Source organism: Nannobrachium achirus (assembly GCF_963921795.1).
Source record: "Nannobrachium achirus genome assembly, chromosome: 18".
Taxonomy (NCBI): Eukaryota; Metazoa; Chordata; class Actinopteri; order Myctophiformes; family Myctophidae; genus Nannobrachium; species Nannobrachium achirus.
The window spans coordinates 48,940,211-48,965,782 of record NC_137825.1 but is presented as its reverse complement, the minus strand read 5'-3'; the positions used below and the strand labels follow the sequence as shown (position 1 = coordinate 48,965,782).

The 25,572-nt window shown below is 43.6% G+C and overlaps 1 protein-coding gene across 1 annotated transcript in view; it reads right to left on the bottom strand.

Annotated features, from left to right (window-relative positions):
* Positions 1 to 2,433: 2,433 nt before the first annotated feature.
* LOC308302728 (ubiquitin carboxyl-terminal hydrolase 31-like) overlaps positions 2,434 to 25,572 on the bottom strand; it is a gene marked incomplete at both ends in the record, with an annotated part of 41,355 nt that continues 18,216 nt past the window's right edge. Inside the window, 14 exons of the mRNA XM_080747015.1 lie at positions 2,434 to 3,669; positions 5,065 to 5,387; positions 5,634 to 5,786; positions 6,583 to 6,741; positions 6,900 to 7,125; positions 10,390 to 10,509; positions 11,670 to 11,799; positions 12,365 to 12,442; positions 14,548 to 14,642; positions 15,711 to 15,822; positions 16,814 to 17,006; positions 18,245 to 18,404; positions 20,421 to 20,556; positions 22,488 to 22,580. Of these exons, the coding sequence (XP_080603141.1) occupies positions 2,434 to 3,669; positions 5,065 to 5,387; positions 5,634 to 5,786; positions 6,583 to 6,741; positions 6,900 to 7,125; positions 10,390 to 10,509; positions 11,670 to 11,799; positions 12,365 to 12,442; positions 14,548 to 14,642; positions 15,711 to 15,822; positions 16,814 to 17,006; positions 18,245 to 18,404; positions 20,421 to 20,556; positions 22,488 to 22,580 (3,214 nt within the window). The remainder of the gene's footprint in view (positions 3,670 to 5,064; positions 5,388 to 5,633; positions 5,787 to 6,582; positions 6,742 to 6,899; positions 7,126 to 10,389; positions 10,510 to 11,669; positions 11,800 to 12,364; positions 12,443 to 14,547; positions 14,643 to 15,710; positions 15,823 to 16,813; positions 17,007 to 18,244; positions 18,405 to 20,420; positions 20,557 to 22,487; positions 22,581 to 25,572) is intronic.

Genomic DNA, 25,572 nt, shown 5'->3' with positions numbered 1-25,572 from the left:
AAGATCTTTTTTTTTTTCCTTCTAGGTGGACTATGTCGGAGTGAAACTCTTCAATTATTTAAAATACCATTACGAACCGCAGTCTTCAGACTTTTAACACACCAGCAACGGGCTCCGTTATTATACTTGGACCGGGCCTCGAGATGACAGACGCGCCTCATCTCGGATGCACATACAGTAGACGCTGCTTATTAAAGGTAATCGCACAAACACTACACCAAGGAGCATAAGATAAGTATTCAACGTGTCAACCGCATGTGCAGTTTAAGATACGTATTCAACGAGTCAACCGCATGTGCAGTTTAAGCAGGGTTACTTACAATACACAGGTATGTTCAGTGCTTGATAAATATCAAAATTGCATTATAAATATAGCAACACCTGGCGTTATACAATTTAGAATAGACATAAATACGTGACATAATGATTATCCGAGGCACTGATGTTTTGCTTTTAATACAAGGCTCCTAATTCAACCTCCCAGTCTCAGCAGTACTGTACTGTATGTTTGGGGACATTTTTTTTGGAAAATCGTTGAATGGCGCGCTGCCTCAGCGCATCAGGAAAACAACCGGTAAAACTACGTTTTGGTCACTGAGCATTCGATGTTGACGTATGTCAAATGGGTCTCTTTCCAGCCGTCGCCATACCGCCGCTCAGTCTTGTGCATAGCCAACGGTTTCATCTCTACCCCCAGTGGCGTCAGTTCAGCAAACGCTTAAAGTATGGCAACATGCCTGGTGGCTTGCACGCGTGCCTTTGCACGCGTGCAAGCAACCAGTCATGTTGCCATACGTTAGCAACAGGCGTGAAGAATTTATTTTAGGAAGTATATGTAAGCCATTTACCATGAGAGGGAGTGGGTTGTTGGCTGATTTACCACTGTTTCAGGGTTGTGGCACGAGGCGAAGCCGAGTGCCAAACAACCCTGAAACAGTGGTAAATCAGCCAACAACCCACAACCCTCGAATGGTAAATTGCTTTTCTAGCACTTCTACCATATACATGAAAGAAAACACAGTTGTAACTTGCAAGGTTATTTAGTTACAATCATTCATTGTTTCAGTGGGCGGGGTCCATGAGCCAACTCAAGGTTGTTGACTGATTTACCACTGTTTTAAGCCAATCAGAATCCAGTATCTGAACATGTGACCACAAAAAGTGGTAGAATTTATTTTTTTCCCCCTGTAGCCAAGGTATGGCAGCTTCCATACCTTGCCATACCCAATTGACGCCTCAGTCTACCGCAGTGGTTCCCAAAGTGGGGGTCCGGGGAAGATTGATTGATAGATTGATAGTCAGGAACCAAAAAAAGTCAGGTCTGTAAATCTGAGAGTGTACACTCTAGTTATGGGGTCTGTGGTCTGATGCATACCAAATTTGTAGTAAGGGAAACATAATAAAATCTGCGAACTAAATCGTTACCAAGAAATGTCTTCACCAATGTGTTTCTAAAGGTGTGTAATAATATGTACTAAAAGGTTGAAATTCAACTCCCGGGGGAAACTTCATAAAAAACGTTTGTGTCTCATTAACTTTAATATACAGGGAAAAAAAACAAAAAAAAAACACACTAAATAAATCTGCTTTAAGTAGCATATGAGGGGTCAAACTTGGGGTTTTCCATGATGCCGAATCCATCGCAAGCATTTGCTTTGCAAGTAAAACATTCCGTGGGCTACAAATGACCCCCACAAAATGGTGAAAAGTGATGACTCATCACTAACCCATCGTTTTGTGGGGCTGTTTTTAGCCCAAGGTATGTTTTTCATGCAAAACAAATGCTTGCAATGGATTCAGCATCATGAAAAACCCCAAGTTTGACCCCTCACATGCTACTCACATTTCCAGTATAGTAAAATTAATGGAACACAAACACAAATCAGTTTTCCCCTAAAAGGTTGAATTTCAACCTTTTAGTACATATTATTACACACCTTTAGAAACACATTCGTGAAGAAATTTCTCGGTAACGATTTACTTCGCAGATTGATCAAATATCTTATAAATTCCTCTTACTATTGGGGTCCTTGGAATTGAAAAAAGGTTTGAGAACCACTGCTCTACTGCACCTCTTCCCGAGACGCAGCCTTGCCACTGTATGCTACAGACAGAACCGGGCAGAAATGCGTATACTCAATATATACTGTACATGTGTGGTCCGTAGGGTTTATACAATACTATATAATATACTTCAAATTCAATGCAAACCATACAAAGTGCTTTGTTTAAATCCATTCCTAAATAACTATTAACAAATTGGACAGTAAACTGTCCAATATGGCAGCTGGTAATAATTAACCAATTGAAAGCTATAGGTGCTTTGAACATTTCCTCTGACGAGAGAACCACTTCAAATGGTTTTCGGGAAACATCTTGGAGCTGCACTATGGATAGAATAATAGAATAGTTATCAGCCCTTTCCGAGTCACTTTACTTGGGCTTCTGGGTGGTCCGTGTACTGGTAATGGGGATCTTCCTCGACGGCATTGTCTTTTTCGCCGGCTCCTTCTTCGGCGGGTCTTTCCCGTTGGCGGAGACCTGGGCGCTCTCCGCCTCGGCGCCGGAAGACTTGGACTTGGAGGAGAGCAGCGACGAGCGCTTGGCCGAAGCCGACGACGCCTTGGACGACTCCTTGTCTTTGGCGGCGGACGGATTCGCCTGGGCCTCCGAGGACGACGCGCCCTGGCCCTTCTTGAGCGCTCCCTCCGCGGCTTTCTCTCCGGGCGCGTCTCCGGCGCCGTCCTCCGTCGGACCGCCTTTGGCCTCCGCCGCCCCGGGTTTCGCCCCGTCGGCTGACTTGCGCGTCTCTTTCTGCCTCAGGGCGGACTTGAAGAACGACAGGCCTTTGTCCTCCGTCTTGCTGTTCCGCCGAGGTCCCCTCGACGACGGGGTGGCGCTCGCGGGCGGGACCCCGACGCTCGAGGACCGAAGGCTGGTCAGCGACGAGCTGCTGCTGGAACTCCGGCCTCCCGCCCTGCTGCTGCTCTCCGTGCCGCCGCGGGCCGGCTTGCCCTCCGCCCGGCTAGCTTCTCCGCTCCGGGACGAGCCGCCTCCATTCGCTCGAGAGGAGGAGGAGCCCCCGTGGCTGGCCTTCTTTTCAGACAACGCCGCGTTGGCCCGCGAGGACTCTCGGCTGGCGCTCCTCTCCGCCGCTTTAGTCCTGCTCGAGGCCGAGCTCTTCTCCGCCCCTCTGGGCGACGACCGCCGCGGAGGGCGGGAGTTTTGCGATCCCGGAGAAGAACCGCTTTTCCTCTGCTGCGCCGAGTCGGGGTGCAGCGTCTCCTGCGACTGCGACGACCCTTTTCTCGACGGAGTGGCCGTTTTAGAGGCCACAGCCTTGCCCGTTTTAGGAGGCCCGTCGCCTCGGTCTTTGGGGTTGGACGCGGCGCTCCTGGCCTGCGTGCGGGACGGCGACTTGTCGACGGCGGGAGACGCGCGCGACGGGGAGCTGGAGGAGGTGGAGGAGGTGGCGGGGCGCTTCTTGGGGCTCCTTTCGGACTCCACAGAGGCCTTGGCGGAAGTCCTTCTGGCTCCGGCGCTCTCGCCGCCGGCCCCGCTCCGTTGCTTGGCCTCCTTGAAGGTCACGCCGTGTCCCGGACTGCCCTTGTCGACGGCGGCCGCTGCGTTGTTGTTATCCCCGGCCTGGGCGGAGCTTCTCTGCTCTGCCTGGGACTAGGGATGGGACGATAAGCGATGTTATCGTTTATCGTGATAAAAAATAAATAAAAAAACACTCACAATAATCGTATCGTGGAGATTGAATTTATCGTGAAATCGTCCTCCGTCATGCACTGGGATCAATTCACCTTTTATTTGCTGAGCTGCATATCCGGTACTAAACCCTCTATTGGTAAAAACATACTTATAATATACGTACGTCTTTTTTCACTCTACCAAATCTCTTAAATAGCCGATCTACAAGCTCAAAGCGTTGCGACGCGTTGTGAGCTTGTAGATCTGCTATTTTTTGGCAAATGTTCCACCCCAGGGTAACGGATGTTGGGGATATTTTGATTATCGCGATAATATCGCAAATCGCGATTTCTTTGGTCAGAATAATCCAGTGTTGTTTTTGACAGCAAAATTTGATTTAGTTTTAGTCATAGTCTTTTGAATAAAATCTAATTTAGTTTTAGTTATAATTTAGTCACCTGAAAAGTTTTAGTTTTAGTCATATTTTAGTCGAGTAAATATCATGAGATTTTAGTTGACTAAATCTACAGTTGATTTAGTCAACTAAAATCTTTTTCGGCAGGCCTTGATGGCATCGTAATGACTGATTTCACACTTGGTTGCATGCTGAAAATAGCCGATCTACAAGCTTGTAGATCGGCTATTTTCAGCACGCAACACCTGAGAGCAACCAAACATAAAATGACTTTCTCCTCCACTAGTCCCTCCCTAACGTTTTAGTCTAGTTTTTATTTTGTTGATGAAATTGTCAATATTATTTAGTTTTCATCACAGCTTAGTTTTTATTTCGTTTTCATTTAGTTTTCGTCAGTGAAAAAAATGCAGTCGACACACATTTCTCGTCATAGTTTTAGTCGACAAAATCAACACTGGAATAACACTCGGGTGACTGAAAAAAAATCACTTCCACTCTGACTGCATTTATCAGTCAAATTGACAGGTACATTCTCTCCCTTTTGGCCCGGGAAAGCAACACCTCCTCCCCTGCTGCCAGCGGGGGTTCTACTGTCTTCCAAATGTGAATTAGCATTTCAATTGACCTCTCAAATGGGGAGCGCAAAAGGTGTGAAATTCTCTCCTTGCTTCAGGGAGGGGGAGGAATGGGTGAGACCTGTCTTTATGACCGATAACTAACAGTCAGAGTGTTATAATGGTATATTATTTCATACCTAGGAAACGTTTCAGAAGGGGAAAAAAAACTAGAACATATGTCTTGAGTATTTAGTAAAAGTCATGGAAGGGGAAATTTCTGAGACCTTCACGGGGAGAGTTATTGCACTTTGCGATCTCAAAATCGGTCAAAATGACCTGTTAGTTCACCCGTGTGATAATAGTGATATGAAATGTTCGTATCGCCTAAATGCCTACCTGGGACGCGGCCTTGGAGTTGCCCTGCTCGGCTGGCCTCTTGCCGCTCGGGTTGCCCTCCATCGCCGCCTTGCCCCCGGACAGCTTGTCGCTGAAGGCCTTGTCGTCGGCCTCTCCGATCCGCTCCAGCGTGGGCGAGGACGAGTGGGAGTCCAGGGAGAAGCGCGACGGGGAGTTGGAGCGGCGCTGGAGCTTGGCGGAGATGGGCCAGGGGGGCTTAGTGGCGCCGTTGTTCTCGCTGAGCGCCAGGGGACTGGCCATGGAAGACCTGGACGAGAACGTCTGCCTCTGCATGCCCCGCACCGCCGGTCGGGTGGAAAGGCCTGATGGAATGGCACATGTAACTAGGGCTGTAACAATATAGTAATTGCAATTTAATTTTGCAATGATCTACTATATCGATATGCTAAAGCAAAATATCGTATCGTTTTACAATGTAGATAATCGATTGTATGGAAACCAAGTATTTTGCCTCGAATTTAGCAATTTTAAGAGGGAGAATAAAAAAAGTGCGGTCTAATTACTTTTACTAATATCCATTCCATATTCATTCATTCATTAGTTCGTACCGTCATCTTCGCTCCGCTCCGCAGCAAACTCGGCCGACTCGGAGAGGGAGGCGAGCGAGGTGCGCCTGGAGGAGCCGGACGAGGCCTGGCTGGGCGGGCGGCTGCCCATCAGCCTGCTGATCCAGTGCTCACACAGCGAGGAGCTGGTGGATCCTGAGGCCCCAGAAAAAAAACAAAAAAAAACGTACGGTAGTCTTTTGGAGAATAGCCGATCTACAAGCTCACAACGACGCATTGTGAGCTTGCAGATTGGCTATTTCCCAAACGGCTGAAATGTGCAGTACTGTATGCAGGGCTGATGTGGTCACTGTATGTTTTGTAATGAGAATCAAAAATCCACAAAGCAACTATATAGTGACTAAAGTTTTTTAAATAATTGTAGTGGAGTGAAAGGTATAATGTTTGCCTCCGAGAAGTAAAAGTACAGAAAATTGGAAATACTCCAGTACCTCAAAATTGAGTACTTTATACAGTACTTGAGCAAATGTACTTATTTACTTTTTACCAGCTTAGTTACTTTTTACCAGCTCAGTGGCCTTGCTGTGACCGTCAGGTCGCAGTTACTATCAAAACCTCCACCAGTCAGTCAGTCAGTCAGTCAGTCACGTCACGTCACGTCACGTCACGTCACGTCACGTCACGTCACGTCACGTCGCACTTTTCCCCTACTCATAGCTCCGCCACCGTTGCCCCTATCCATGCCAAACTTTGCACACACACTCCTTGGCTGTCAAACCACAACCTCCACCCCTCATTTCTCACATGGCCGCCTCTTCTAGCGCCACCATGAGGCCCATTTTTGCAAAACACATTTTTGGACACTGCTACAGACTACAGGTTTTGTAGGTCTTGTAGATCTGCTATTTTTCAATAGTTAACGCATTCAATAATGCCAGGCCTAAATGGGTTAATGTGCAGTTAAACAGAGCGCAGAGTTGCTTCACGCTACCTCCCACAGAGCTGTTAGCAGACCACGATGGTATCGTGGCGCGTCTTTGATAAAACAGGATGTAGGCCGTCTGCTTGCAAACGTCGTCGTCAGATATGGCCTGGACGTCGCTGTCGTCAAAACAGTACCACTGCCCGTCGATGGAGTTCTTGCAGTGAGCTACAAGACACAATGAACATTACAATGAAACCATGTAGTATTTATCCTTCATGTCAGTGGTTTTCAACCTTTCATATCAAGGTCCATTATTATCTTACACAGTAACAACAATTTGGGACATAAAGCTTGGACACTAAGGACGGGTGGTGTTGCGTCACCTGTGTAGTGGCCTCCCTGCATGGTGCCGTGGTGGTTGCACACGGCGTACAGGTCGTACAGGTAGTCCTCGGGGTCTCGGCCCATGCCGTAGGGTCGCCTCCACGGCGACCAGTGGGAGGGCAGGCTCCAGCTGCTCTGGCTCCTCTTGACCATGTGCGGCGCCATGTCCATGCCGTTGAGCGGGAAGCGCACCATGTTCTGCATCTTCATCCGCCGGTCCCCGTCCTGAGAGAGAGGGGTTTTTTTACACTTGGGTTTGGCGCTCTGAAAACGGCCCATCTACGAGCTCACGACGCATCGCATCGCGTATATCGTCTGTTTTTCAGAGCGCGACACCCGAGCAGTGATGGGCAGTAGCTAGCTACAAGTAGCTTAGCTACATAGTTCAACATTTCTAAAGTACCGTAATGGAAAACTTGCTACATTTCTCTGGGGATAGCTTGTAGTGTAGTTGAGCTATATTAATCAAGAGTAACTAGTAATGTAGCTTACTACATTTTACGGATGGGAAAAATACAAAAAATAAATAGACCAGTCAATTGCAATAGTGTCCCCAATAGTGAGGGGTACACATTTAATGTAAAGCCAGACAGAGAGTTTCCAGTTTCAGTTTGTTTTATAATAACCAGTAAGACTCCCTAAATCGGAGATTTAGTGTACCGGTTTGCGTGATTTTAGGGCAAAATCTGTAGGAGCAGTGTCCAAAAATGTGTCTTGCAAGAATCGGCCTCATGGTGCCACTAGAAGAGGGCCATGTGAGAAATGAGGGGTGGGGGGTTGTGGTTTGGCAGCCAAGGAGTGTGTGTGCAAAGTTTGGGGAAAAGTGTGACGTGTGACGTGACTGACAGAGGGACGGACTGACTGACTGACAGCCGGTGGAGGTTTTGATAGTAACTGCGACCTGACGGTCGCAATAAAAAAAATATATAGTTTTAATGTAGCTAGCTACTTTTGCCCTGTAGCTTGTAGTTTAACTTGCTACATTTCTCTGGGGATAGCTTGTAGTGTAGTTGAGCTATATTAACCCTTTCCAAGCCACGGGGAGCCCCTTAATATTAAAACCGGAATATACCGGACATCTGAGCAAGGATGTCTCAGCCGCGCCGTCTTTTACCGTACTGGGTCATTAAAAACGAAATAAATTATTTTTATCCGGAAATCGGCGATCGTCTAACCTTCCCTAGTCACCGCTCGTCCATCGATAGCTCATGGCTGCTCTGACATGAACCGGAAGTGACGTCAGGTCCTTTCCCTGCAGAGGCTTCCCAGCAGCCACCCATTTACTAGACGATAACATTAGCATAGCTGGAGTGCTAAGGGCTAAGCTAGCCAAAATGCTCACATCGACCGTTCAGTCATACCTGGACCATATGCTTGGATTATATGCGCACGGATCGCGCACGCGAAACGCACGGGGAGAAGACGCCTTGGCCAAAACTGCCACTTTATGCGAATGGAGATCCAGATATTCATGGTGAGCAAACGACCGGGGGATAAAAAAAAAGAAAAAACAACGGCGCCGTCCAAGAAGGAGGGGTGGCGGGCTCATGTTTATAAACATAATATTATGTCTCAGATCATAATACAATAATAGAAATTTCACGGCTAATCTATCAACAAGCCATTCTATTTCGGCTAGCAAAGTGTTAAATCAAAACTAGTAGTGTAGCTTACTATATTTTCCAAGTAACTTGCCCATCACTGCACCCGAGCGCAAGGAAACGTGAAAAATGAGCTCTACCGGATCTCTTCTCCGCTAGTCCCTCCCGGGCATTTTAGTCTAGTTTTTTATTTTCCATTTGTTGACAAAATTGACAATATATTTAGTCATGGTTTTAGTCATCATAGCTTAGTTTTTATTTCGTTTTCGTCAGTGAAAAAAGTCAGGCGACGAAAATGTTTCGCCATAGTTTTAGTCTACAAAATGAACACCATATGATGCACATCAGTGGTTCTCAAACTTTTTCACTTGTTCAATTAATCGAGAAGTGGGTTTTCTTAATTTTTAACCATGAGGACTCAATGAGAACTGTACTGTGTATTGCACTAGTTTAACCAATTCAGGGCGGGAATCCCTTTTGCTAGCTAGGTCAGCGCCGGCGGCCCGTAAATGCATACTACGCAGTCTGCGTGAGGCCCCGCGACTAAAAAGGCCCCCACCGCCCCCTCCTCAGCTGAAAAGAACTAGTGCTGCACGGTTAATCGTTTTCAAACCGAAATCGCGATGTGAAATCTCGCGATTAGCTAATCGCAAATACCGCGGTTTTCTGCAAAGTAGACTTCCCAAGCAATATGGAGATGTTTTAATTTTTGAAATCCCTTCATAATTGACTAAGCAATGATCAAATCAAGCTGTGGTGACTTGCTTTGCTTCCACGCATCGCCGCACCGCTGAAAGTGAAAGTGAATGTGATGTTTTGGCACAGACAGTGGCTCCGGCTGCAGGTGCTCCAGCACCCCTATGGGGAAGTTTTAATTTTTTATTTAAATAATAAAGAACAAATCAAACATAGCAAAAATACGTTGCCTGTTGTAGCCGTTTTTTATTTATTCATTTATATATTTTTTTTTTGGGGGGGGGGAGGCGGAGGATTTAGTGCTATTATGTTACAAATTATATAGCCTACTATAATATGTTTCAGATCATCGCCTTGGCATAGCCTACATCTATGCTTATTTGGGGGTATTTGTCCAGTCCTTAGTTAAGTTAGGCTATTTGATGCTACATTGCATGACGATTCTGCAAATTGGCCTATTTATATAAAACTAAAAAAATACTTAAACCCATTATAAAATGGATTAAAAAATGATAAAAAATATTATTATTTTTTCGCGGGCGCCCGCAGGAAGGCCCCATAGCAGAATCATGCTTAGGGCCACCGTGGGCCCAGAAACGGCTCTGAGCTAGGTACAGTACATAACAACATATATTATTTTTTAATCAGACTGAGTCCTAAATAGGAATTAAGACCGGGAACTTAACTATAAAAAAAATAGCAGATATACAAGCTCACAGCGCGGCACCGAGTGCCGGGCTGCAAGCTTGTAGATCTGCTATTTATTGAAAAATCTGTTTTTTGAATATTTTGACCCGATTCCATAAATGTCTTCTAAATCCTTCTAAGGTTTTTGAAAAACGCATGTTTCTATCGTCCGTGGTTCTCAAACTTTTGTATAGCTTGTATATCTGCTATTTTTCAATAGATAAAGCATAAAATAATTCCAGGTCTTAAAAACACATTCATAGCCAACCAGAAATGGCTTGTGTGCTATTTCTGCCAGGAATCTCTGAGCATTTCACTGATATTTCAGGAATAAATAGCAAATTATGTGATATAAAAAAAAAAAAAAAAAAAAAAGCCATTACATGAAAAATCTGTTAAAATCTGATTTGGCTGATTGGGACTACCTAGAAAATCTGTTAAAATAAGTTTTGGCCGAGTTAATGGGGTCCACTGTGCTGTGCTCCTATAGGCCCTGGATCAGTACCTGTCGGAATCGTTTGAGGTGAAGTATGAGAATGTCCGGCAGGGTCCAGAGGCTGAGCTTGATGCTGCCCTGCTGAAGCTGCTTACAGTGCGGACAGCGCCACGCGTCGTCCGGAGCCAGCTGCAAGTATGGGGAACACACACCCGGGTTTAAAGGTGTTATGACATACAAAAAAAAAAAAAAAAAAAGAACATTCAACATTCAGTGTTTTTTCTGTAATCTGTAGTTTTTTGGAATAATTAAAGGAGACGTAGTTCACCCCCAAAATGACTTTTTTTTTCTATTGATTAGTCACGCCATGGAGAGTAGAGTTCAATAATATTTTCTGTTTTTTGTCGCATTCCTAAGACTAAAATTTGATTCTAGTAAATTTACCCCCATCCGGAACGAATGGGGTAAATTTATTGTTATCACATTTTTGTCTTAGGAATGCGACAAAAAACTAAACATATTATTGAACTCTACTCTCCATGGCGTGACTAATCAATAGAAAAAAAGTCATTTTGGGGGTGAACTACTCCTTTAAGCTCAGAAAAGTGGGTTCATTTGCCTCTGGACTAACGCATCATCATCCAGGGGGAGGGTGTGGTTGTAGGTGAGGGTGAACGCAACAACTGAACTGGTAAATGGTAAATGGCGCATTGGAACGATCCAAACACAGTGGAAAGTAACATCAAAGGTGATACTGTACCCTCCCCTACAACCACACCCTCCCCTGGATGATGATGCGTACGTCCAGGGGCGTCACACCAAATTCTGGGCCCTGGGTACAAGGATTCACTGTGGGCCCCCCATGAATGATAACTATTGAAAAATAGCAGATATACAAGCTCACAGCGCGGCACCGAGTGCCGCGCTGCAAGCTTGTAGATCTGCTATATTTTTTGGAAAAATCGTGAAAATGTGCGCAAGAAACCTATGTTTCTATGTCAGTGGTGCTCAAACGTTTTCATGTGAAGGACCCCGGAGACGATATGTATTTGACCACGGACCCGCATCTCAAAATATTTAGTTCCAGGGACCACCCCAGAAGCAAAATTTGAGTTACAAACGTTCGCTTTGAAAATTCATATATTCAAAGATTAGCACACATTTTCACGACTTTTTCCAAAAATAGCAGATCTGCAAGCTCGCAGCGCGGCACTCGGTGCCGCGCTGTGAGCTTGTATATCTGCTATTTTTAAAGCATTCAATAATCCTAGGCCTAAATGGGTTAATATTGCTTAAATAACAGCTGAATTCAGCATTTGACCCAAGCAATAGGATACGATGAGCCAGACCTGTTCTTCTTTGGTGTAGAGCTGAAAGCACTGGGCGATGGAGCAGGTCTGAGGCTGGAGGTGCAGGTCCTTCACCTGACGCACGCTCTCGGCGTCCGGGATGTATTCATCCTCCGTCCGCTTGAAAAGACTGCAGAAGGGAACGAGCACGGTTTTATCCCTTTATTTCAGTGTTGATTTTGACAGATTGATTTAGTTTTTTCATTTTTTGAATACATTTTCATTTGGTTTTAGTCATATTTCAGTCACCTGAAATCTTTTAGTTTCATGAGATAGCATAAGATTTAGTCGACTAAATCTACAGTTGATTTTGGCAACAAAAATATATTTTGGCAGGCCTTGGCTGATTTTACACTTGGGCGCATGATGAGAACAGCCGCCGAACTACAAGATCACAACGCGTCGCAGCACAACCCGTTGTGAGCTTGTAGATCACATCATCTGTGATAATAACCAAAATGTATTAATCAAAGTTTTCAAATAATTGTAGTGGAATAAAAAGAACAATATTAAAAAAGTTTTAAAGTATTGAAAATCGTAAATACTCCAGTAAAGTAAAAAGAGAAATCCTAGAAATTGTAATTAAGTACAGTAGCCTACTTGAGTACATTCACTTCACCACATGCACATGTCAAACATAACAATGAAACATCATTCCCACACTGTGTTACACTTTATGAAGCCATGATGCTTACTAGTCTTTCGTCTCTTTGTCCCATTCCACCACTATTTTGACATGAGGCGGCCCTCCAGGACCACAAGACTTGTATGCCCTGTAAAAAGACAGAATTATTATGATTATTTATGTTACATTTGAGTCATAATACAGTGATGTTACTAGGTTTTCAATGTAATGGGTCCCGGGACCCACAGGTGGTCATTCAAATGGGTCCCAGAAAAGTTTTATGAGTCCTCAATACAATGTTTTCGAGTGCTGTGAGCTTGTAGATCGGCTATTTTCAAAATGTTTGCCTATTTCTTATATTTATTTTACAATTTGGCTAATGTTTGAACTTAGAACAAGGATTTCTAAATACACTAGGCTACAGACACCCATTTAATTATATTTATATCACTGGGACCCCAATTTATATTAAATGTTAAAATACTAGAGTGCAAATGGAACTTGTCCATTTGGTTCCATTTGTTCACCGAGTTACAGACCCATAAAGTTCTATTTGGTTCCTAACTATCATTTATCTGGGGACCCCCTGGAACTCCCTCAAGGACCCAGGACCCCACTTTGAGAACCACTAGTGAAAATAGTTTTTAGCTGTTCCAGGTTTAACTGATAATAAATCTTTACAGTGTTTATCTTATACAATACATTAAAAAACGAATTAAACTATCTAAACTAATATAGCAACTTAAGTAGAAGAAGTAAATTATTTTAACATGGACTCCAATGGAGGCGCATCCCCGGGACCCCAGGACCATGACATGAATGAGTCCCTGGGCGACTTGAATGAGTTTTTGATGCGGGATGCGCAAATAATGACATCACTGATAATATGCTCTCTCTCACTCTCTCATACAGATTGACTTACAATGAGGGAAAAATAAGTCATTAATAAATCCTAAGATCTAAGAGCCTAAGATGATCCACAAGCAGTAAATCTAAAACAAATATATCGTCGTTGTCGGGTGGAAACCTTGTATGTCCAAAACCGTTTGTTTTGCATTTATCATTTTAAAAATGATTTAAACTAGTGAAAACAGCCGATCTACAAGCACACAACGACTCGCACCGCGAGGCGCTGTGTGCTTGTAGATCGGCTGTTTTCACTACTTTTGTGCGACGGCCTTGTATGATGAAGCAGTGCTTTACTTTGTGAAAGAACGTACGAATTTGAAACTTGGAGATACGAGGTTTCCACCAGACGACGACGATATATTCCCTAGCCCAGGGGTTCTCAAACTTTTTAATACCACTACCCCATATTATGACGAAAATGTTTTGCCATATCTTGATAAAAAATATATATATTAATTCGTTTTTTTGGTTGCCAATGACTGACCCCGAAGGTACCTTCCCGTGTCCCCACTTTGGGCCGTGGCCCATAGTCTGAGAACCGCTGTCCTAGCCAAATAAATGTGATTGTTGATCAGTCCAGCTCTCTGTGCCTCACCATAACTATGTCTCAGCTGAAGTTGGTCAGCATACCTCAGAGTTTGAGTTCATCATTGGATTGCATTTTATTTTATATAAATATACTTTATTAATCAATTTTGTGTTTAAAAATACATAAATACACACTAAAAGTTTTAATTTGAAACAAATGTCTACAAAATAGTTCCTCACATGTATTTCATACAATATCACCTGGTTAGTATGTCACATTGTGGATACTGTGCCCAAAATTCATTGACCCTTTGAAGGTCACAGAAATACAAAAGTCCAGATAGGGAGCAAAACAAACATTACATATCAACAACCCACTCCCCCCCCCCCCCCCCCCCCTTCCCTTAATTACTACAATTAAAAGTTTAGTTAATCATTGGAGGATTTAATTCAGTGGTTCCCAAACGTTTTAGCTCGAGACCCAAAAGAGAAATTAGACCCAATCTAGTGAAAACAGAAGATCTATAAGCTCACAACGCCTCGGCTATTTTCACTACTTCTTAAACATTTGTTTACTAATTTCTTCGATTTTTCTTTGATTTCTACATGAAATTACTGGGAAGAAAGAACGAAAAAAGTTGTTTTGAGAATGTTTTTTGAAAATGTTTTGAAATAAGAATAATTATTAAAAACTAAATGTAGAAACCATGGGTCCCGACCCAGTGTTTGGGAAAGAGTGATTTAATTTGACTTTATCATAACCGCCAACCACTGGTGAGACAATAGCCCCCTCCGCTGGTGACCAAGTGACATTACCTTTCCACAGAAGGGTGGCAGAGGGGCTGCTCCTCTTGAGGCAGTAGATATGTGATCCCCACCACGCCCACCACACGCAGACTCAAGGGCCCCGCCTACAGGCGGCCATGGAGAATTACATTTCAATAGACACATCAATAACAGGGGTCATCAATATGTCCGTCCACAAAACAAATGTGTACGTGGCAAGACTTGGTTTTGTCCGTGGCAAATTCTTACGCAACACTATAATGTTCTTATTTTCATCATAAGACAGACTTATTGAATGTCGGTGTCCAGGTTCTCTTCAGAATATGTATGACACTGATTTACTACGACACTATAGCATGTACGGAGTCCACTAGTACTGAGTGTGTACAAATGCAACCAAATCCATTACGGGTCCATTTGGTTCCATTTGTACACTCTCAGAGTTACATACATGTTAATGGTCATTCAGGGCTATCTTTTTATGTGTTTCTGGTGATATTATTGTCTTCTCATTGTGTGTATGTCCGGGGCAAAACAAATAAATTTTGACAAAAATGTCCACACAAGCCAGCTGACCAATAATATTAGTTACTTATTAGCTGTCAACTTCCGCCACGAAGTGTCTGTGTGTGTGTGTGTGTGTGTGTGTGTGTGTGTGTGTGTGTGTGTGTGTGTGTGTGTGTGTGTGTGTGTGTGTGTGTTATCCTTTATCGTGATAGAAAACACTCCTTTTTCATGATATCGTCCTCGGTCATGCACTGGGATCAATTCACCTTTTATTTGCCGAGCTGCATATCCGGTACCACTCAAACCCTCTATTATTGGTAAAAGGTACTTATAATATACGTAGGCTACTTGATAGAGTCTTTTTTTCACTCTCTACCAAATCTCTTTGCCAAAAAAATCCGATCTACAAGACTGTATCCGATCTACAAGCTCACAGCGTGTCGTGTTGCGACGCGTTGTGAGCTTGTAGACCGGCAATTTTTTGGGGCAAATGTTCCGCCCCAGGATAATGAATGTTGGAGATATGTTGATTATCGCGATAATATAGTTAATCACGATTTCTTTGGTCACAATAAACGTGACATGACATTTTCATATCGTCCCATCCCTAGTGTGTGTGTGTGTGTGTGTGTGTGTGTGTGTGTGTGTGTGTGTGCGTGCATTCGTGTGTGTGTGTGTGTGTGCACCTGCACAAAGACTCCAGGGCGCAGGAGGTGCTTCATCTTCTCCAGGATCTCTTTCTGAAGGACATCCCAGGTCACCATGCGCTCCAGATACAGTACAAACGGGTTTCCAAACCTGTCACACACAAACAAACCATGCATTTTACGATTGTTTATGGTCATTCTTTTCTTTTCCTTTTTTTTCCCTTCGATTTAACCCATTAAAAGAGAAGATTTGTGTTGAAAAGTTCAAAATTACTCGACAATGTTTCAAACGCTTTGAAGATTGTTCAATAATTTAGAACACCGTTTCTCAAACGTTTAAATTCCAAGGTCTTCCCCTTAACTCTGACAGTGTACAAATGGAACCAAATGAACCCGTTAGGGTCCATTTGGTTCCATTTGTACACTGTCAGAGTTACAGACTTGTATGGTTCAATTAGATCTACAAGCTCACAATGTGTCGCGTTTGAACTTGAAGATCAGCTATTTCTTGGCAAAGAGATTTGGTAGAGAGTGGGGAAAAAAAGACTGTATCAAGTACGTATATTATAAGTACGTTTTACCAATAGAGGGTTTAAGTGGTACCGCATATGCAGCTCGATCGGCAAATAAAAGGTGAATTGATCCCAGTGCATGACGGAGGGCGATTTCGCGACAAATTAAGGCCATGGCTACACGGAGCTGGATATTTCTGAAGCTAGACATTTTTTTGTGCTGTTGGGGCTTGCAGCCACACAAAGCTGGATATTTCGGCCGCGAAGCTGGATATTTTTTAAACCGGATAAATAAGTGAAGACATGGAAAAATATCCGATTCACTGGATCCGTGTAGACAGGGAACCTGGATATCTCTGAAGACTTTACTGTGTGTGTGCTTGTTAGACCTAGATATCTTTGTCGTGTGGACCTAGATATGTTTCTATGTGGATATCTGAAAAACCGGGATATATGAAATATCCAGCTCCGTGTGGACCTAGATATTTTTCTATGTGGATATCTGAAAAACCTGGATATATGAAAAATCCAGCTCCGCGTAGCCATGGCCTTATCTCCACGATACGATCATCGCAAGTGTTTTTTTTTTATCACGATAAACGATAATATGGCTCATCGTCCCGTCCCTACCTGCGTCCTTGCTGTCCCGCGCAGGCTCTGTTGCACACCAACAGCACCACCTTATCCGCCTGGCCGCTGCTGCTGCTGTTCCGGTTGGGACTGGGAGGAGGCGGCGTGCCGGGCTCTTGTATTTGCGTGGAGATCCTGTTGTTGTCCGTCCCGTACTTCAGGTTGTTCTGGTTCAGGTTGGCGTGCGGACTCCCTGCGGGCAGTGCATACGCTGTACGTTTACCAACCAAAGGAAAAAAACGTGAGAGAGTTGAGAACCTGTGTGTGTGTGTGTGTGTGTGTGTGTGTGTGTGTGTGTGTGTGTGTGTGTGTGTGTGTGTGTGTGTGTTAGGGCGTTAACGACTCGTGATTTTTGCAAGTCGACTCGACTGAGTAAAAAGTTGAGTTGAAATCGACTTTATCGTTTGATGACACGATCACATCACACACGACCCCCCCAATTATTTTGGGGGGGGGGTCCCCAGATGGTTAACTTAATGTGAAACATTGTTTTCTCACTCAACTGTAAACAAACCAACATAAAGTTTAATTGTATGAGGGTATCTTCACATTTCTAAAGTGCCAATTTAAGATGTTTTAATACCTCTAAAATGACAAATTAAACATTGTCCAAATTGTCAAATATATAGAGGCAGAAATTGTGAAAATAGCCGATCTACATGCTCACAACGCCTCGCGATGCGAGGCGTTGTGAGCATGTAGATCTGCTATTTTCACAATAGAACGTTTTTTTTTTTTTTTTTTTTTTTTTTCAACATCGACTTTCGACTTTCTCTGGTGGGAGTCGACTTGTGTAATGAAGTCGACTGAGTCGACTTGTCGACTTTTTCGTTAATGCCCTAGTGTGTGTGTGTGTGTGTGTGTGTGTGTGTGTGTGTGTGTGACTGAGGGTGCTTTTTTCCTATACAGAAAAATCAACCATAAGGCAAGGCAAGTTGGTGTGCAATGGTTTCCCGGTGTAAAGCTCTCTGGCTGCGAGCTTGTAGATCTGCTATTTTTGAAAAATCATGATTTGGAATATAGTCTTTGAATATATCCTTTTAAAAGCGAACATTTGTAACTCACATTTTGCTTCTGGGGGTCACTGGAACCAAATATTTTGAGATGGGAGTCCGTGGCCAAATACATATCATTTTGGGGGTCCGTGATATGCAAAGGTTTGAGAACCACTGATCATAGAAACATGCGTTTTTAAAAAAAGGATTTAGAAGACATTAATAGAATTGGGTCAAAATATTTAAAGACTTGCACCGATTTTCATGACTTTTCAAAAATAGCAGATCCACAAGCTTGTATATTTGCTATTTTTCAATAGTTAATAGTTAAACATAAAATAACAATTATAAAATAACAATAGTTAAACATAAAATAACGTGTAATAATGCGAACGGGTCTAAACTGATTTGAGAGGAATTGGGGTGTTGAGGATACCTCCTCCTCCGCCCCGCTGGGAGCGGATCTGCTCGGGCCTGAACAGCTCGGGCGTCTCGAAGGCAAAGATGGAGTCGCTCTCCTGGATGATCTCCAGGTCGTCCTCATCGTCGCAGAAGGAGCGGTGGAAGCCGTCGTAGTACATCTCCGTCAGGACGATCTGGATGGGGGAAAACATTACTCACATTTCTTACTTAAAGCCGTTATGGCACATTGATTGTGTCATGAACAGGGACATGCTGGGCCCCTGATTCAGCCCGGGAAAAAGAGTTGGAGAGGCCCTCATTACGCGCTATAGAGAGAGATCTCTCTCTCTCTCTATAGCGCCATTTCAGATCATGACAAGTGACACTGACAAGCCACTGGGCCAATTACATGAGTTATATTTCGTTGTTGTCAGGTGGAAACCTTGTATGTCCAAAACCGTTTGTTTTGTATTTATCATTTTAAAAATGATTTAAACTAGTGAAAACAGCCGATCTACAAGCACACAACGCCTCGCGCCGCGAGGCGTTGTGTGGTTGTAGATCTGCTGTTTTCACTACTTTTGTGCGACGGCCTTGTATGATGAAGCAGGGCTTTGCTTTGCGAAAAAATGTATACATTTGAAACTTGGAGATGCAAGGTTTCTGCCCGACAGTGACGATTTACTTTGTTGGCCGCCCAGCCCCCAAAATGGAACGAAGGCATTTTTATTTTTTTCCTAATGGCCGGCCTGGACCGGCCGGGAATGAACCGGACGTTCGGGAGTTGTTCCGCTTTTCCCAATGGCCAGCACGTCCCTGGTCATGAACAATCATTTAATCGCAGAGTGCCAGGGTTTTTTTTATTTCCTTTTTTCCGAGGCTTTGAGTAAAAGTAATCAGAGAAAATGTATTTCGTCACAATAGTAGTTTCTTTCACCCAGAACAGAAAAATTACAAACGCTGCCATCAGTGCTTTTGTAAAGGCCGGTAGAGAAGGGCTCGTTTTAAATATGAACGTGATCTGGAGTTAAGATTACGAGATGAATCCACTTTTGTGAATTTCATAACGCTGGCCTAACCGGATTTCCAGATTGAGTTATCTCCCGTTGCATTGTGGGAATTTGAGTTTTTTCTCTTCAGCCACGGCTGCCACAGAGCGCAAGTTACGGTTTAACACGTTGCAGTCCGAAATAGAATGGTGGTTGGTAGATTAGCCGTGAAATTTCTATTATTGTATTGTGATCTGAGACATAATATTATGTTTATAAACATGACCCCGCAGCCCCTCCATCTTGAACAGCGCCGCTGTTTTTTCTTTTTTTTCCCCCCCCAGGCCAGTAACTCACCATGATTTTCTCGATCTCCGTTGGGATAGAATGGGGGTTTTGGCCGATCGCCGATGTCCCCGTGCGTTTCGCGTGCGCGATCCTTTCACGTAAATGTCCCCGCAAATAGTCCATGTGTGACTGAAGAACAGAACTGAAAAGTTTCGCTAGCATAGCCCCAAGCATGGCTGCAGGAGGAGCTCGAGTGTGTAGACAGTAAACGGATGGGTGGAAGGTGCCTTGGAGAAGGAGAGGCGCTGACGTCACCTCTGCTTCATGCACGGTCTGCATGAGCCATCAGTGCACGAGTGGTGACTAGGGAAGGTTAGACGATCGCCGATTTTCGTATCAAAAGCTTTTATTCCGGTTTTAAAGACAAAGTCCGGGAATAGACGGCCTGGCTGAGAGTCCCTGGGGGGATGTGCGATATAGTACGGTTTTAACATTAAGGGGCCCCCCTTGGCTTAGAAGGTGTTAATATAAAACCCTATCACATTCGTCATACTCGCCGATGGCACAAGGGGACATCAAAGAGTCACTCACCAACCTCGTCGATGGCATGCAGTGAGTTTTTAACCTTAGATTTTTTGATAAGAGAATACATTGTTTCAAAATGTTGTTTTAATTTTTAAAAAATAAAAGAAAGTGCACTTCAGAGAGAAATTACATTCATTTGGTGTCAGACTCTGGCTTATTATATTGCAGCGTGTTTTAGGAGAGGACCGGGATGTGGACTTTTTGCCCCGTGCACTGCAGGGCTCTTATGAGCAAGATTAAAGACGATTTTCCTTTTTTTTTATCTTCCAAACCAAAGAAAAAACAGATTTTGGTTAAATATCCATTAATCGCCCAGCCCTATACCAAAATAAATGGTTGTCAGCGCACCTGTTGGGAGGGGATTTTGGTCTCCTGCGCGACGGCTTGTCTCAGCCTGGACACCGTGCTGGACAGCGGCACTGCCACGCCCACTCTCATGCAGTGAGAGCACTTTCCTTGGTACACCACCGTCACGTACAGGGGCCTGCAAGGCAGAGGAGCATCGTGAAATGAAAACAGCCACTTCGACGCGACAATCGTTTGAGCAGCACTTCAAAGTAAGGCTGGGCAGTATATTGAAACGGTATACTGTACATACCAACGAAAAAGGCTTGAAAATTAGGTATTGGATGTATGTGTCAAATTAATCAACAGACACACTATGCATGCACGTAGCACATGCAAAAAAGCATCTGAAACCAGGTGTGGTTATTTCAATAATACCACTGTTGGAAAATGGACACTGTTGGATTCTATGTGTACTGTGCAATGTGCATGCATGGATATGCTATTCATTATCTGGGTTAGGCAGGCAGTGGACCTAAAGCAGAAAATCATTAGAAACTATATATACTGCGATTGTATTTACTAATGCAGTGAGTATTATCGATATCGAGGTATTCAACAACGTCATCGAATATCGAAGGCTTTCCTAATATCGCCCAGTCTTACTTCAAAGTTTAACAGACCTTAGCATCTCCTCGACAGATCAAAGTGAAGCTCTTCAACCGTTTCTTGGTTTTTGACAAAACTCTTTTGCGATCCATTTTCAACTCTCTCTCCTTATGGGAGAGTGTTTTCTGCTGATGATTCAGTCCGAGTGTATCAAAGGGTGCGTTCGGAAATGCGCACCGGGTGTGGTTAGGGTTAGGGGTTAGGGTTAGGTTTAGGCATAGTTTTACTGAGGTTAAGGTTAGGGGTTAGGGTTAGGTTTAGGCATAGTTTTACTGAGGTTAGAGTTAGGGTTAGGGTTAGGTTTAGACATAGTTTTACTGAGGTTAGGGTTAGGTTTAGGCATAGTTTTACTGAGGTTAGAGTTAGGGTTAGGGTTAGGTTTAGACATAGTTTTACTGAGGTTAGGGTTAGGATTAGGCATAGTTTTACTGAGGTTAGGGTTAGGTTTAGGCATAGTTTTACTGAGGTTAGGGTTAGGTTTAGGCATAGTTTTACTGAGGTTAGAGTTAGGGTTAGGGTTAGGTTTAGTCATAGTTTTACTGAGGTTAGGGTTAGGTTTAGTCATAGTTTTACTGAGGTTAGGGTTAGGGTTAGGTTTAGGCACTCACTTACACTGAGCACACACCCGGTGCACATTTCCGAACGCACCCTTTGATACACTCGGACTGAATCACCTGCAGAAAACACTCTCCCCTCTCTTTATGCACACGCACGCACATGCACGCACACACACACACACACACACACACACACACACACACACACACACACACACACACACACACACACACACACACACACACACACACACACACACACACACACACACACACACTAGTAAGGGGATTTTATAAGATATTTGACCAATCTGCGAAGTAAATCGTTACCAAGACATTTCTTCACCAATGTGTTTCTAAAGGTGTGTAATAATATGTACTAAAAGGTTGAAATTCAACTCCCGGGGGAAACCTCATAAAAAAACTGATTTGTGTTTGTGTCCCATTAATTTACTATACAGGAAAAAAAATACAAAAATAAATCTGCTTTAAGTAGCATGTGAGGGGTCAAACTAGTTTTTCATGATTCTGAATCCATTGCAAGCATTTGTTTTGCACGAAAAACATTCCTTGGGCTAAAATCGGACCCAGAAAACGATGGTTTAGCGATGAATCATCACTTTTCATCGTTTTGTGGGGGCCATTTGTAGCCCATGGAATGTTTTTCGTGCAAAACAAATGCTTATTATTATTATTTTTTTCCTGTATAGTTAATGGGACACAAACACGAATATTTTTTTTTTTTATAAGGTTTCCCCTGGGAGTTGAATTTCAACCTTTTAGTACATATTATTACACACCTTTAGAAACACATTGGTGAAGACATTTCTTGGTAACGATTTACTTTGCAGATTTTCTTATATTCCCCTTACTACACACACACAAACACGAGCACACTCCTCACCGTGTGTGAGGTACTGGGATGGGCAGTGAGATGCAGAGGAACGGATCGAACGTGTTGCTCTGCTTCTGGCAGTGAGGACAGGTCAACGAGGACCTGCGTTGAAACATAGAAAGAAAACATAGAAACAGGGCTGTCACAGTTATTACATAATCGTCTAATCGCAATTATTTGACATAGTCGTGATTGTTTTTCATGATCGTCATAATCGTTACCGTGTTGAAAACGTCTTTTTTTAAAGTAAAAAAATGTGGAAACAGCCAATCTACAAGCTATTGGCTGTTTCCACTATCAATGTTCTTTTTTTTAAGTATAAAGTTGTCAAATATGTCAGTAATTTCTTTGCATATTTAGGTTATGTGTGATATCTACCATAGACAACTTCAAAGCCTAAAAGCCAAACAGAAATGTAATTGTCAACGACAAAAACACAATTAAATTGTTAATCACAATTATTTGAGTGACATGTAAAATGTCATGTAAAATGTCATAATCGTGACAGCCCTACATAGAAACATGAAGTGAAATCAAGTCCAGAGAATCTCTAGGGCTATCTGGCTGTAGCTATTTGGGGGTCCTTGTTGGCATTAGCTTTGGAACCCTGGTCTAGTTCGTTGTTCAAGTCAGGGACATGCTGGCCATTGGGAAAAGCGGGACAACTCCCGAACGGCCGGTTCATTCTCAAATGTAACTGTTTGCACAAAAGTAAAAATTAAACTGTTTGCACAAAAGTAGTGAAAACAGCAGATCTACAAGCACACAACGCACCGCGAGGCGTTGTGTGCTTGTAGATCGGCTGTTTTCACTAGTTTAAATCATTTTTTAAATGATAAATACAAAACAAACGGTATTGGACATACAAGGTTTCCACCCGACAACAACGAAATATAGGCCTAATTCATGTAATTGGCCCACTGGCTTGTCACTTGTCATGATCTGAAATGGCAAATCTTTGTAGCAGCAGCGCACAATGAGGGCGCAATGAGGGCCTCTCCAACTCTTTTTTCCCGGGCTGAATCAGGGGCCCAGCACGTCCCTGGTTCAAGTGGAACTGGCATAATATGACTAAAGTGGCGAGAATGAGTGACTTACAGACACTCACCACTCCCAAAATACCCACCATTGGAGTGCCCTGAGCAGGGCTCTTAACCCCCAAATGGTCAAGTGGAGCATCTCAGAGGTTGTTAGAGTATGTGCTTGCACATTATGCACACCTTCAAGTACCATGCATAGTAATACATAAGGACCGCAGGTCTACACTAGAAACGGAGGGTGAGAGAGATTTCTCTCTGTCCGCACTTGTCCGTATGAGTATGGTCCGTACACGCACCCTACCGTACGTACAGTACACCCCCCAACTGAATGTACTGGATTTGTCCGTAGCAAGAAGTACCCGCGGCCACCGTTGTCAACCGTTGGGGCAGTAGTGAGGAACATAACTTTTCCTCTGCAAAAAGAGTGAAAAGATGTCGGCTACTGAAAATATAAGAAATATATTTTATCAAGAAACGGGAAAAAAGGAACGTCGTTGCAACCACGTGAAGAGGACGCCTTGACTCCTCACACACACACACACACACACACACACACACACACACACACACACACACACACACACACACACACACACACACACACACACACACACACACACACACACACACACACACACACGCGCGCGCGCACACAGGTCCGTCTTTCCTCCAACATTTAGCGAGACGAGTGCACTCAGTGCAGCAACAACACAAGACAGACAGCTATAGTAGGCTGAGGCACACAAAAAGAGCTGATTTAGCTCAGCGGCTCATTTACTTGTAAATTATGTTCAATACCAGCGGGTGTGTTTTGTTATAATTACTCCGGGAGCGAGAGGGTACCGGGTCCGGATCCATGCGGTTAAATCTGTACCCTCGCAGAGTTACATTTAGACCGCAATGTAACGTTGTCGACAGACAGCAGAACCAGTCCAGACTGTTACCACGACGGGTCAAGAGATTCTGTGGTTCTACATATTTTGGCTAAATGCTTCGGTTTACACGTGTGCAGAACCACCTCCATAGCTTTAAGCTTTTGTTAGCTATTCTGCTCTCGTCTCGTATGCTCTGTGCTGCGAGGGCGCGAATGCGACGCGCTGCCCCAATGGGAGCAGAATTGGAGTGGAGAGCGGGTCGGCACGCACAAACCGTAGAGGAACTAAGCATGTCGACGCAATTACTGCATGTACTCTCTCACCCAAAACGTACACAAAATCAAGCATACGGAACTATTAAACGGCCCTTCAGTCTACAGCAATAGTGCTTTATTTGTTCAATGGCCGTAACAGTGGTCAACAGTATAGTATAGTTAGTAGGACTAACTAACTAATGAGTTTATTGGGCAGCTCCCATGTGTGAATGAGAGTAACAGTATAGGATAGGTCTTTGCACACTGAGTCCGGTGCGATTTTGCATTGGTCAGTTTTCCTTGTGAATAAAATTGGAAGTAGTGCCATAGTCTTGTACTTGTTCTGTTTTGTATGTGTCTATGGAGTTAATATTACTCTAATAGACCCCCAGATGTGGTTATAATATGCCGAGCCAAAAGGCCCAATTGAAATACACAGATATAATGACATCATAACATCTTCCCCTCCCTTTTCACCATCCAGATACATTTGTGGGTGTGGCTAACTTCAGCTGGGTCACCAGGTGGGTGTGGCCACATATTAAAAATATTTTAACACTTTCTGTACACTTTTTGAACAAGGTCTTTCTCCAAAAAGTTGATGATTATGTTGAAGGGGGGAGTGGGGGATCATGGCACAATGTCTTTAAGTGTGTGTGGAGTAAACACAAGTCTCTAAACTGTAATAATAATATAATAAACTTTTTAGCACTTTTCAAAAACTGTACAGTACACAAAGGAAGGTGTTATGGGAAGGATTCAATCTAGCTTTCAGTCGAATGAGGCACAGCGACCATTAAGGTATTTAATAACGGTCAGCACATTTTTCCCAACCACCACCAGAAATAAAAACCCCTGTCAGAGAGTGGGCTGGGATAACATTATGATAGCTACAAGATGGGGCCATATACACAGACAGACAGGT